Here is a 12818-nt window from a genome sequence, read left to right as displayed (position 1 = left end):
TGAGCATTATTGAGTCGAAATGTCTTGCAAACATTTCGATACCAAATATGTGAGTATATTGCAAAGGTCCTAGGACTACTTTGTTTCCAACAATCAATTACTTGTTTCCATCAATTACTGATATTGGTGATATTCATAATTTTTCATTACCTAACCACAAAGCAAGCAACTTAATTTACTTTTGAGGTTAAGTAATATGCTCAAATATACACACCCTCCAATGAGACACGAATTTGAGCATACAAATATACAAAGGAAACTTGAAAATTGCATGCACTCATTTATGAAAACTGTATAAATATTTATATTTAGAAAAACTGTATAAATATGCTAATGATAATTACATTTACAATGCTTCCCATTTACTGGCAGGAAACCTATTTTATCCACCTTTAACCAGTCAGATCACTATAGCGAAGGTTTTAGCACCAAAGACAAAATGACAAAGTGCTTGTTTGGCAATGATATGACTACCAGACTATATAGTTTGAAACTAAAGCAGATGCATTGTGAAGGTGAGCAACGGTAAAAACCTATTACTTCCAGCACAAATTGAAAGATTAATAGATAAACATATAGTCTTGCACTCTCAAAATAAAATACTCGGATTGTCTGACTTTACCAACGGGGGTTGGTAAACTGCATTTACCTTAGCAATGAATAATGAGAATTTGGTATATTGAACTAACATATGGTGACTCACACACCATTTTGTCACCTTCAAAAGCAAATTCTGCACAAGCAAAAGAGGGTGGTAAAATGGGCCAAATCCAAAATCATAAATTGTTTCATAATCGTCTTGTCTCATTAATATTTTCAAACTCAATTTGCATACACCATCTTATGTTCTAATCCAGGCAATATTAACATGGACCTGCACAGCCCAAACCTCAGCAGGTATTGTGAAGAACAAAATGACAATGGAGCAACACTGAAAATGGCAGCCAAAAATGTATAGAAATGTACTGCTCCAGGCTTGTGGTTCATATTCATATTTAACATGGTCCCGTACAACTTTAATTCAAAAGTAGTTCCTTTGCTCTGCAGATTTCATTACAGTTTCTCGAACAATGCACAATATTCAGCAGGCTTCAGTCAGCATGACACTGCAAAGAGGGGCAGTTGCAACTTTATTGGCATCACAGCCCTAACTGCATCTTAGAAGTTATCAATGCTGTGTGATTTTATCCACTTTTTGTCAGTTGAAGCCAGATGATTTTAAACTGAAATTTTCATAGTGAGCCAAGAGTTTTGACTGGGCCACTTCAGGACATAAACCTTGTGGTTTTAACGCCGCTCAGTATATGTTTCAAGTTACTTTTCTGTTTGAATTTTTATTAGTCTTCCAAGTCACAGTATTCTGGCAGATTGTAGCAGATTTTCCTGATCATCGCGTTATAGTTTTCCTTATGTTTCTGTTGCCTGATGAAAAGACTTATGCCCAAAGCATGATCTGCCAAAACCATGCTTCACCCCAGTGATGTACTCAGCAATGTTAGGTTTAAAGCAAATGCTGAGAGAAGCCTTGTGGTTAACAACTTAGATTTTGGTCATAATAGATCATAGACCCTCATATACCTTTGGGCAGATTCCAACTTCAATCAGATTTTGACAATCTTCTTGCTACATGGCAAGTGAAATATGCATGCTATTGGTTTTTCATGCATAGTTTCTCTCATTTGTAACTTCTTTAGCGCTGTAATAGGCCTTCTGTTGCACTGTTACTATGACTTTTCTTGCTTACATCATTTTAATTTAATTTAGAAAAAAAAGGTGTTTTTCCACAGTGTTGTGTGTTGGAGTGGCAAAAATCTAAAATACTTCATGAGTCAATGTTAAAGCAAAATAAAATACAAATTTTTCAAAAGGTTTGTACATGATAAAACTGGTTGAAATTACAATAGTGTGCATGTTGGAGTTATCTCTTTCATCAACATACCCTGGCAGGTAAGGTGGTGGGCTTTACTTGACATTTAAGTAAAATGGCAAATTATATTAAGGCAAAATGTAGTTAAGTACTGTCAGCAGTTAAGACAATTGCTACAGTAATTTGTTGCCTTGACCTTTTGCTTGAGATCAAGGCAAGGATCAAAGATCATGAGAAACTGTCAAATGACGCCTGGATACTGAATCTGAGATTTTTGACAGATTGTATAACAAATTTGAACACTCAGTTATGTATTTCAAGGAGAAGGCAGTTGCCGCACATGACAAGTTCAGTAACAATGCATTCAAGGCCCATGACAATGAACAAATCAACATAGTCAAATTGTCCAATTACAGGTGTCCTACTTTTATACACAATGACTCTTACATTAACAAACAATTTAAAAGTATTAAGCCAGATATCACATCATATAGTGTAAAGTGCAGATGCATGCCTACATTTTAGTTATTTACTTTATTTCAGCTAAAAGCATTGTTCGCCTCATGTTTGTTTCTGTCTGTCTGTCTGTCTCTCTCCTAGTAGTGAACATTACATGAAACAGCAAGTAAATAAAGCCAAACACGTTTTTTGCAGCCATTAATTTGCAAACAATAAATAATAACACTAAAAACAACAAATATGTAACATCAAACTTGTATATACTTAATATGCTCTCCACAACTAACCTGCCCTGGGGCAGGTTTTGATTTAGCTTAATTAAGCAAGAGAAATCTGGTTTTAAATGTAATATTCAAACTCATTGTTAAGGATTTTTTTTTTGGTCATAATAAGGTACATTATAATATTACTGTTGCAAAAGCAGGGCTGTCATCTGAAGTAAACACTTCCAATAGGGTTACTCAAACAGGTCTGAGGGGAGAGATTAGATAAAGAGCAGTCCAACAGATCCTGCAGAAGGTTTCAATAAGGAGAAGTAAATGGTACCCGTTTTTATTAATGCTTAAACAATCCATTTAGGCATTCCTGATTTATGCTTATTTCTTGTGGGTTTTTCTTGCATTATCTTTTTCGACTTACTAAGTAGCATTAATCCCCATAGGGAAATTTATGAAATATCAGTCAAACAAAGTGTACTAGCTGCATGATTTAGGGCAATGGATGGGCTACAGTGTATATGTGCAGCAGAGCTGGTCTTTATTGTTCCACAGGTTAAGATTTAATTACACAGCAAGCACCCAATTTATTTGCCTATAAAACATGAATGCACAAGCATAAAACTGTGCAGAGATTGCTAGTTGAAATCCACCTTTGTGACATCAGTTGATACTTGAAAGGTTTGGTTTAGTGTATCCATCCTTCCTCAAAAAAAATCTATGCTGATCTTACTTCATGGTATACCCAAATAGGTCTGGCTACCAAGCTCAGCCTATTTTTCCACTTAACTTGATACATATGACTTCAAAGTAGAATGAATGGAGCCTAGTCCCACATACAGGCTATTCGATCTCTCTCTCTCCATGGGCACTACCTCCTCTTCATGAAGAAAAGCTATTGCCCCAGTTTCCAGGAAATTTAATCTTTCTGAGCTTAACCCTTAAAGTCTAGTGGTGTTTATGAACTTACTATCAATTGCTGGAATGCTTAATATGAATGCTAGTACATCCTAAATATTCTGATCTTCCTTGATCCTTTCCAAGGATCACATTGATCATTATCAATCTGATTAGAGGTAAAGCACATGTGGCCAAGGTATAATGCTACTTGATTTTATATTCTTTCAGCACAGGCAGTCCTGCCTGAGAAGGCAGGTCCGACAGATAGGAATAGCGACCCTCAGATAGGCGTAGCCTCGGGATGGACCCGGGGCCGCAATGTGCGTTCGAAATGTCGATGATCAATGCGTCCTGCAATTCACATTAGTTCTCGCAGCTGGCTGCGTCCTTCATCAATGCACGAGCCAAGTGATCAACTCTTAAGCTCTGAGCCTCTCATCTACTGTCAGTGTTAAATATGCAATTAAAGTAACAAATGCATTAGTTTTACCACATCTACAATGAAAAAGAACAACTACATTTCAGAACCCAGAGTCTCTGCTAGATTTTAGGGCAAAACATGCTAGAAAAAGACAGTGCCACACTTTGTTCTAATACTTCATACAATATGTGGCTTCATAAAATATGGTAGCCACTTAAAAGTTGGGTTTACATAACCTTGTTTGTGGTCTCTCTAGATAAAGCCTACACAACATTATGAACAAGTGGTATACTCGTACTTAGTTTGTTCAGGTCTCAGATTTTTTGGGTGTGACCAAACTGACAAATATAATAACATGAAATCTTTTTAGCTCATTTAGTATTTTTAATTTTTTAAATTTTTTTTCTTTTACAATTTCTGAAATTCTTAATATAATTCAGTGGCACAAAAGTGAAATTATACAAAAAAAAAAAAATCAATCCATTTGGGATATTCACGAATCCAGTTAAGCTTCTTTTTATAGTATATACAATTGTTATTGTATTTAATGCAATAATGGATTACACATTACATTTACAGCAATTGTTTGATGTGCTCATCCAGATAGAGCATGATGCTAGTAACGCCAAGGTCATTGGTTCGATCCCCAGGGAGCATACATAGATAAGAGGATCTGCCAAATGTTGTAAATATTTATCAGTGTGATGGTGTGAGCTCACTGTGAATCAAACCCATGACTGTAAACTTGGTAGCACCTTGCTCTATCTACTCTACAAGGAAAGCTAAAAGAATACTAAATATTTAATTGTGGAATAGGTTTAATAATAAAAATCTTAAAAATAAACAAACAGTGTTGCCCATTAACAACACAAGAAACATGGTGCAACAGGAAACAGGATAACTGTTCAACACAGACTGGGGAGTGGGGGGACCTGTCATTTGGGTTTAAGGGCTGATATAGATGGGTGCCACACACTAACACACACAGACTAGGACAGATGGCCAGTGAGCATTGTGGTCAACCTTTATAATGCATTCAGACAGTGGAAAGGGAAAAAAAAAAAAAAAAAAAGCAATGGTCAATAATGACTCTACCCAATTTCTACTAAAATGTTAAAAGTTAAAATGATTTTTTTTTTGTTACATTCCCCAGATAAGAGCAAATCTGACACCAAGTTTCTTCATGAGTCTGTGTTGCACTGACTGTGCAAATGACAGAGCTGTGAATATGTAGTCCTTTAATAATTTCCTTCAATTTGATGTCTGCAATTGGAATTACTAAGATTAAACCAACTTGAACACTCCAGACTATGAAAAAAAGAAAATCTGGATCCTGAAGGCACAACACAGCATTGCAAGGACAACTGCACTCAAACAACTAAGATTAATACAAACATTACATTGCTGAACAATTGTAACTCACCAACAAATCTCTGAACCTTCAGAAGGACTATGTGTTTATAAGGTAATTTGGTTTAAATCAGTTTATGTATCTGAAACTTAATAAACAAAACTGAAGGAACATGACAAGCTATACATGTGGTGTTCTAAGACAAAAGTACTTTGCACCAGTTCCCTAAAGATAGAGCTATTAAGAAAAAAAAACAAAAACAAAACATTTTAGAGTGGCTGTCTTGGAATTCTTTCTGACAAAATTCAAAGCAGTGTCAGCATCTGTAGTTTACTTTTTAAAGCAATGCACTAAAAAAAAGAAGACTAATTCAATGCTGAATTCACCAATATACTGAAACAAGGGGCAATGAACACAATTTGTCATTTAATCCTAAATTATCAACTTGTATGTAGAAGTTAAATAAGAAGCAATTTTGTTTAATTAGAACGCTAAATCAAGAACATTAAGAGCAATATCAAACCTGAAGCCATGCTGTTTAGCCATGTGAGCATCCAAATTTTTACTAGGTTTTAGGTCTTTTTCAGTCCCACATATGCAATTAACGATACTTACAAGAGAGGACTACTATTATTCACCAACACAGCTTGTAAAAGTGAAAGCGGTTAACCTAACCAGAAATGACACATAACCCACCCAATACTATCTGTGGTAAGGCCTCTCAGACAATACAACAACCGATTAGTACATTACTGGTTGGAAAGATCATAGCACACAACACATTCAGTACTATCTGGAGTAAAAAAAAGCAGATGTCCTTACCACCTTCAAGGAGGTCAAAAGCAGGAACAGACTATTTAACACAACATAACGTTCATACCTCCACATGACATTAGGAAAGGAGAAAAATTATGAGCATAATAAGATGACTTGTTATAAGTTGTATTTTAATCATGGCAGTAGAGCACTGGAGAGCTCAATTCTAAGTTATCACTGGAATTAAATAAATAGAAACAAGATAAAATTGCCCATACATCTGCTATGTGAAAATGGGGGAAATAAACACCACATACAGTAAATAGAAAGGAGTAAGCATAAAGAAATAAGCATAAAGAGAAACAGAGACACAGATACAGAGAGAGTGAACAAGAGAGAATATCCTCCCTAGCTAAATATTTTCGGAGGGTAGTGTATTTTAAGTTTGCTATACCTGTTTCTCTCTTCCCAGATGCCAGACTCTCCCTGTTGGGTGCATTTCCCTTTATGAAGCCTTGATCTTAGGCTTTATTCTGGGTTGCCTGGTACCACGATACAGCAATTTATTGTTGGTCCTTATCAGCCTAATTCAACACACCAACCTCCACACCAACTATGGCTATCAAGGTCATGAAAAAAAATTCAGAATGAGACCAAAGCCAAAATTTACTTCCAAACAACAATAAACTTTTTTTTTTAAGTAAAAGAAGAGCTAGGCAAAAATGGAATGATGGAATTTAGTGGCAAAGTCTATTGATAAACTTTACTGGATACTGAAACCATCTGAAAAAAATAAATGTTTGAGGCTAACTGATACATCAGCTTAGCGATATCAGCTGATAAGACTAGCTACCTTATTCATGTTCATACAAATAAGAAACAGAAACGTGACTGCCAGGTATGACTAGCATTCCAGGAACTTCCTCTGTCAACATAGTATGGGACAACTAACATGAAACATGTTCAAAAGGAACATACGACAAACTTTTCATACATATGTATTCATATTTTAAAATTTGCTTGGCACACCATTTCCAGTACTGGAAACAAGCCATAAAAGACTCTACAGACATGAATCCGACAGACTTGAAAATGCATAGCTGCAATTACATTAAATTTACGGACTAGTCTACAGTGTACCATGTCTAAATCCAGGCCATTTAACAGAGAAATGCAGAAAAAGAACACATGGGTAGTAAATAAACACAGATCTCCATTGAGAAATCAATTTAATAGAAACACCTACACAGTGCATAGATACTCACTGGCAACTATTAGATAGTATATGGTGCCAAATGTAAAAGGTTTGTTACTCATATTTGGCGGACATTGAGCTGAATTTCCATACATTTAGACAAAAACCGTGCTAGTATTCATGGTAAAATTTCACAAGCTTATATTTTGTATATATATATATATATATATATATATATATATATATATATATATATATATATATATATATATATATATATATAAACAAACAAACAAAACAAACAAACAAACAAACATACCCACACACAACCAATATAAATATAAGCATTATAGTAGAATCTTGCTGATGGAGACAGGGCCTCACTCTTGCTATATTCTGTAAATGATAATGCAGTTTTAGTAATGTGGTATAAAAGTTAAATTATAATCTAGACATCACAGTAAAACTCTCATGATATTCATGCACTCACATCTTAATTGGACATGATGTGGGTTTAAATCGAATGAACAATGACATTACTGGTTGTAACAAACTTTTCGATGCAATTAAAAACATAAAATAGATGTACTGTAAGTTGTTTGAGGCTCAAGCATCTTGATAAACTAATGTTAACAAGGCGCTTACCCATCAACAATTCTAGGACATGGAGAATGTGTGTCAAAACATGGACAAGTATTTATCTCAGTGAGAAAGAATGAAGCCCAACACTGTCTACTGATATTCAATGCTTACCACTCTGCTATTAAGGTAAGATATTAGCTTAGCATTGCAAGCTAGCCTGGTGAGGCTAATTAACTACACTAGCTAGCTATGCAGCTAGTTACGTGTTATTTAATAAATGCTGTAAAATCTAGCTAGCTATACTAGTACTGAGCTTCTAAAATCCAAAATTTGAGAAACGAGCTTCACCAAATTAGCATTACAGGTGAATTAATTTGTGACTGAGATTGGTGGAAACCCTGTCACTGAACCTAATGGGCATGGTAGGGTATTACTGCAGGCTTGACAACCTACAAATGGGAGGTGCGTAGCTCCAAATAGGTGAGCAAGGACTCCAAAAGGGAAGGCATAACTCAGTGCTTAGCTACTGGTTGTTGACAAGTCACATACATTGATTTTCTGTGATCTAGAGTTTGGTATTCTAAGTTTTACAGAATAATGTTTTACAAAAAATACAAATATCTGCTAAGACAACACAGAAAACTACACAAAAATACATACATGTTTAACATGTATTTATAGCTTTTTGATTTAAAAATGTCTGGATTAATTAAATGTTTTTTACTTTTTTTTTCTGGAAATGATTTGAAAAAGCTTGAACCAGCATATGCTGCAGGCAAAAAGGAGGTTAAACAAGTAGGTTATATTGCAATACAGTATGGATTACAAATCAAACCAAGACAAAATTTTAAACAGTACAGTACAGGCATAGACAATGCTTCATTTGTTCTTGCAACACAACAACCAAAATTAGAAGGTTATTGGGTGATAAAAATAATGCAGTGCACTGATTTTACACAAAAAGGTACATAAGCATTATTCAGCATTGAGAAATTCCTTCTGTGCTCTCTAGAGGCGTCGGTTTTCCTCCTTCGTATGCTTACTGTCTACTCCCTTTCTCTGGAGAGATCGCATGAGCTACCTCCCATCACTACACACTTCCCTTAGATGCTTGGTTTCTATGGAGAATAGTACACTAGCACCATGAAGCCACTATAACCACCTATCTTACTAACCACCATGACCCTTAGCATTCCCTCAAAGATTTAAATAAAAATGATGATACTTTTACCCAGTCTACATATACACCATATGTAGAACAATGTAGTATATAAGCAGTATAATATAGGAAGGTTCCAAAGACTGGAACCTCAAATCTCAAACTTTTATTCCACTTAGAGGGGGCCATGGACAAAGAGGCATGTTTACTAAATCCTCAGCAAACCATTCTTAAACTCATGGCCAAGACAGCTTTTACAACCCCAAAGTCAAAACCTGGCCACTCCTCTGGCCATTCCAAGTAACGGTTTATTTATGTCAAATAGTGTGCCCTTTGATCTGAAACCAGACTTTCTTTTGTAGTTACCCAACTCATCATTTCACCCCTGACAGCACACGGCCCCTTCCTGTCTTTTGTACAGCAAAATTAGCTAGTTAATTTAATTACTATAAGAATTTGTAGATCGATTACCCCAAATATCTAGCAACAAACACAAAGCTAAACAAAATGCAAAACACCATTCCTTGTGATATTTACACTCTACAAATTACAAGAATGAATTTTCTCCATCTTTAGGAGATCATACAAGCACACTTACAGTAACCACTATACTATACACAACAGCAACTGTGACTTGAGATTACCATGCTATTGAAGAAAGGGATGGCTAGCTGTTAATAGAACAGCAGTGTCATGTGTAGGAATATAGGAATATGAACCATGCAGATTCCTTCACCAGTTATTTTAATGGTTTGCCAACTTGTCTATTGACAGGTCGATCTCCCAGATCTCCCATGTTGATCGTATCAGCCCTATGAGGGTGGTGACAACTGTCATACACTAACAACTTAACCCTTTAACTTATCAGCCGAATAACGTTGCATATAATTTTGCATTTTGAGGTCAGTCCCATTGTCATTGTCAGAAGGTTTTTTTTATTACAGACCAACATTCTACCTAGCAGCTATAAAAACAACAAAAAACAAAAAACAAAACAGAACCCCCCCCCCCAAAAAAAAACAAAAAAAAAAAAAACATACAGCTATACGTAAGCAAATCAAGATGTATATTGATGGCAAGCTGCACTTGCATGGCTAGGTTATTATTAACTCTTTCATTGTTTAATGCATGTTAGAACAACATAAATCATTAGAAAAATTGCTGCTAAATGTTATTTCTGCTTATAGTTCTAAATATTTTCATGCTTTGAGGCTAATGTAGGACTAATAAGAGTTTATCCATTTAATAGCCTACAACCATAAACATATGCATTTTGCCTGAAAGGGGGCCTTGATGGTATTCTATAACAATGGACATTTGTTTTTCCATCCCTTTTCTGGCAGCCAACAACAATACATTTTTGTCATTATTTTGTGGATCTCGCACTCTTTGCTTGACTTGTTTCTGCTGGGTTGTTTTTTTTTTTTTTTTGCCATCACAATGCACGTGGATCTGCAAGTGAAGTCACCGTGACGTCCTCTCCAAACTGGTCTATTTACATTCTTACAGTAATCACTAAATGTGTGAATACTGTGTGAAAGGAAAGGTCTGTGACTACACTAGGCTGTCAGCAATTAAAGATTTCTACGTTGTCCAGCTGTTCTAGCCAAGCAGGAACCTTCTCTATAAGGTGGTGGTCACTCTTATCAAATATTTTGCTTGAAGCTCATACTCATACTAGTAGGCCAAGTACTAGGCAAGCCTGTCTTTGAAGGGAGGGTTTTGCAGCATGGTTTGGATGAAAGGCATGGAATTTTAGTGAGTCATCTTTTTCCTGGTGGAAGTTAGCAAGAACTTTAAATACAAATAAAGCAGTTTTAATGCTTTACAATGAAAGTTTTGTATAGTGACACTAAATGTAAATGCTGTTCCAATAATTAGAGTCTTTTTTAATCTGGAAGATAAAACTTGCTCTTCGTTTTATAATCTGAGGCTACTATAAATGCAGTTTAGTTTCCAAAATATTTGTCTTGGTTTTTTTGGTCATTTATCCATTGACCCAAAAGTGAAAACAACTGTGATACAGCAATGATCCAATGGAATTTTTGGGGAGGATGATAAGCCTGGGGACAGGTATATGGGGCTATTTGTGGGTTGCAGGACTATAGTATCACATGGTAATGTAGGTTTTATTTGTCTATATTGTCTATACAATACATTTCTAAGGAATACGAAGAGTGTTGGTGAGCAGCCATATATAACAAAAGTATCACTGAAAAAAGAAGAAAAAAGAAAAGAAAAGAAAAGCAAACTACTGTCAGCCGTGTCCAAAATAACAATCACTTCAACGGTTAAAAATTAAAGATACTAATACAGTTCCATGAATTACCAGTTCACTACCATAATACAAACTTAACGTGAATAAGTGAAACCTGTGCAAATGTATCTTACAGCGGAAACTTCCGACAGAGTATAATAACATTAAGCGTTATTGCATTCTATGGCATTATTGCAGTGGTTCTGTTTAATCTGCTTCGATTTACCTTTCAACGCCACTGAAATACAATGCAGGTTAGGGAAATTCCTCAGACAGGTGCCACCATCTCACATCTAAATGCCGCGATAAACAGGTCAGACCGGTTTTTTGCAGTAAGTGGCCCTGCAGTTAAATTTGCTCAACAAATAACGCAAAATGTGAATAATAGATACAACAGAATGCATTTCATATACTGTGAACAACAATCTGGCACACCTCACGCTAATAATTTACCGACAGCATCGGCGATCGTGTTCTTTACCTCGAGCAGGAAGAGCCTTCCATTTTCAGACAGAACCAAGACGGATTTTGAAGTGGTTGATGTAAGCTATTTTCTTACGAATCATAACCTTCTTCGGCAACAGTCATCGAATAATTTGCCTTGCTTTCGTCAACACTAGCAAAACAGTGAGCTATAACCAATTTTCAAAAGACAGAACATTTCAGAGCATTTAACGTAGCCTATAAATAGCTTACCTGCTGTTTATCAAAATGCTCTCTTTCTGCTCCTAAATTAGTTTCCGTCCTTTTACTCTTCACCCGTGACGGCACCTGTCGTATTGAATTCATCCTTTGGCGTATCTAAAAATACTTTCCCACAAATTTAACACCGATAAAACGAAACCTTGATGAGAACAGCCGACGCTTAACAACACAGCAACAATGTAAGGGCAATTTCCTGTAGGTTCATGAGGGACAAGCAGACATTCAGTAGAGATCGTTTCTGGATGCTCGCTCGGCCGTACGTTTGCTGAACTCAAACTGCGGCCGTTTTGCAAGAAAGAGACTGAGCATCTCGCTTCTATTACATCCCTACAACAAAATTGTCAGTAAGGTTTCGCCGGACTCGTTCACAGACGTACCATGGGTGCCATCAAACGTCAGAGCTCTGAAAAAACGTCATGCGTGATGATACGCCCACTGCTGTCTCTTTTTATGGAAGGAGAAAGTTGAGGAAAAGGTAGGGGCTACGTAATAGTTCTAGCAGATTTACTGTAGTGATGAATGCAAACAAATAATCAATAACATTTTATGGTTTAGGATTATAAAAGTATATTCTATGCAAAATCCACAATAAAAGGTAATGTGTAAAATAGCAAATCTTACTCTTTTTGAATGTACATGTCTAACTCATTCATTTTAAAGCTTTTTAGTATAAATTATAATTGAGTATGAAAATAATACAGCTACTATATATATATATATATATATATATATATATATATATATATATATATATATATATATATATATATGTTATTTGAAGTAGTTGAAAAAATATTTGCATGGATATGTGTTTATGCAACAATAATGTGATTTACCTTATAAGCCTATGTTCTCTAATGGAACATTTAGATTTCATTACAAATGAGAACACCAGGACACATGCTAGCAAAATTAAAATGAAGAACCTAAAATAAACAGTCTTCCTTTAAA

The 12818-nt window shown here is 35.5% G+C and overlaps 1 protein-coding gene and 1 non-coding gene across 2 annotated transcripts in view; both read right to left on the bottom strand.

The window, feature by feature from the left end:
- The window catches only part of hip1rb (huntingtin interacting protein 1 related b), a 46285-nt gene extending 33986 nt beyond the window's left edge, over positions 1-12299 (bottom strand). Inside the window, exon 1 of the mRNA XM_035526652.1 lies at positions 11859-12299. Within this exon, the coding sequence (XP_035382545.1) occupies positions 11859-11951 (93 nt within the window). The 5' untranslated portion in view covers positions 11952-12299. The remainder of the gene's footprint in view (positions 1-11858) is intronic.
- LOC113581622 lies at positions 3716-3869 on the bottom strand. The gene has a single exon (XR_003411080.2). It is a non-coding gene; the product is annotated as a 5.8S ribosomal RNA (ribosomal RNA).
- Positions 12300-12818: the final 519 nt, after the last annotated feature.

This window comes from Electrophorus electricus, chromosome 5, assembly GCF_013358815.1.
Source record: "Electrophorus electricus isolate fEleEle1 chromosome 5, fEleEle1.pri, whole genome shotgun sequence".
Taxonomy (NCBI): Eukaryota; Metazoa; Chordata; class Actinopteri; order Gymnotiformes; family Gymnotidae; genus Electrophorus; species Electrophorus electricus.
This window is presented reverse-complemented; position numbering and strand designations above follow the sequence as displayed.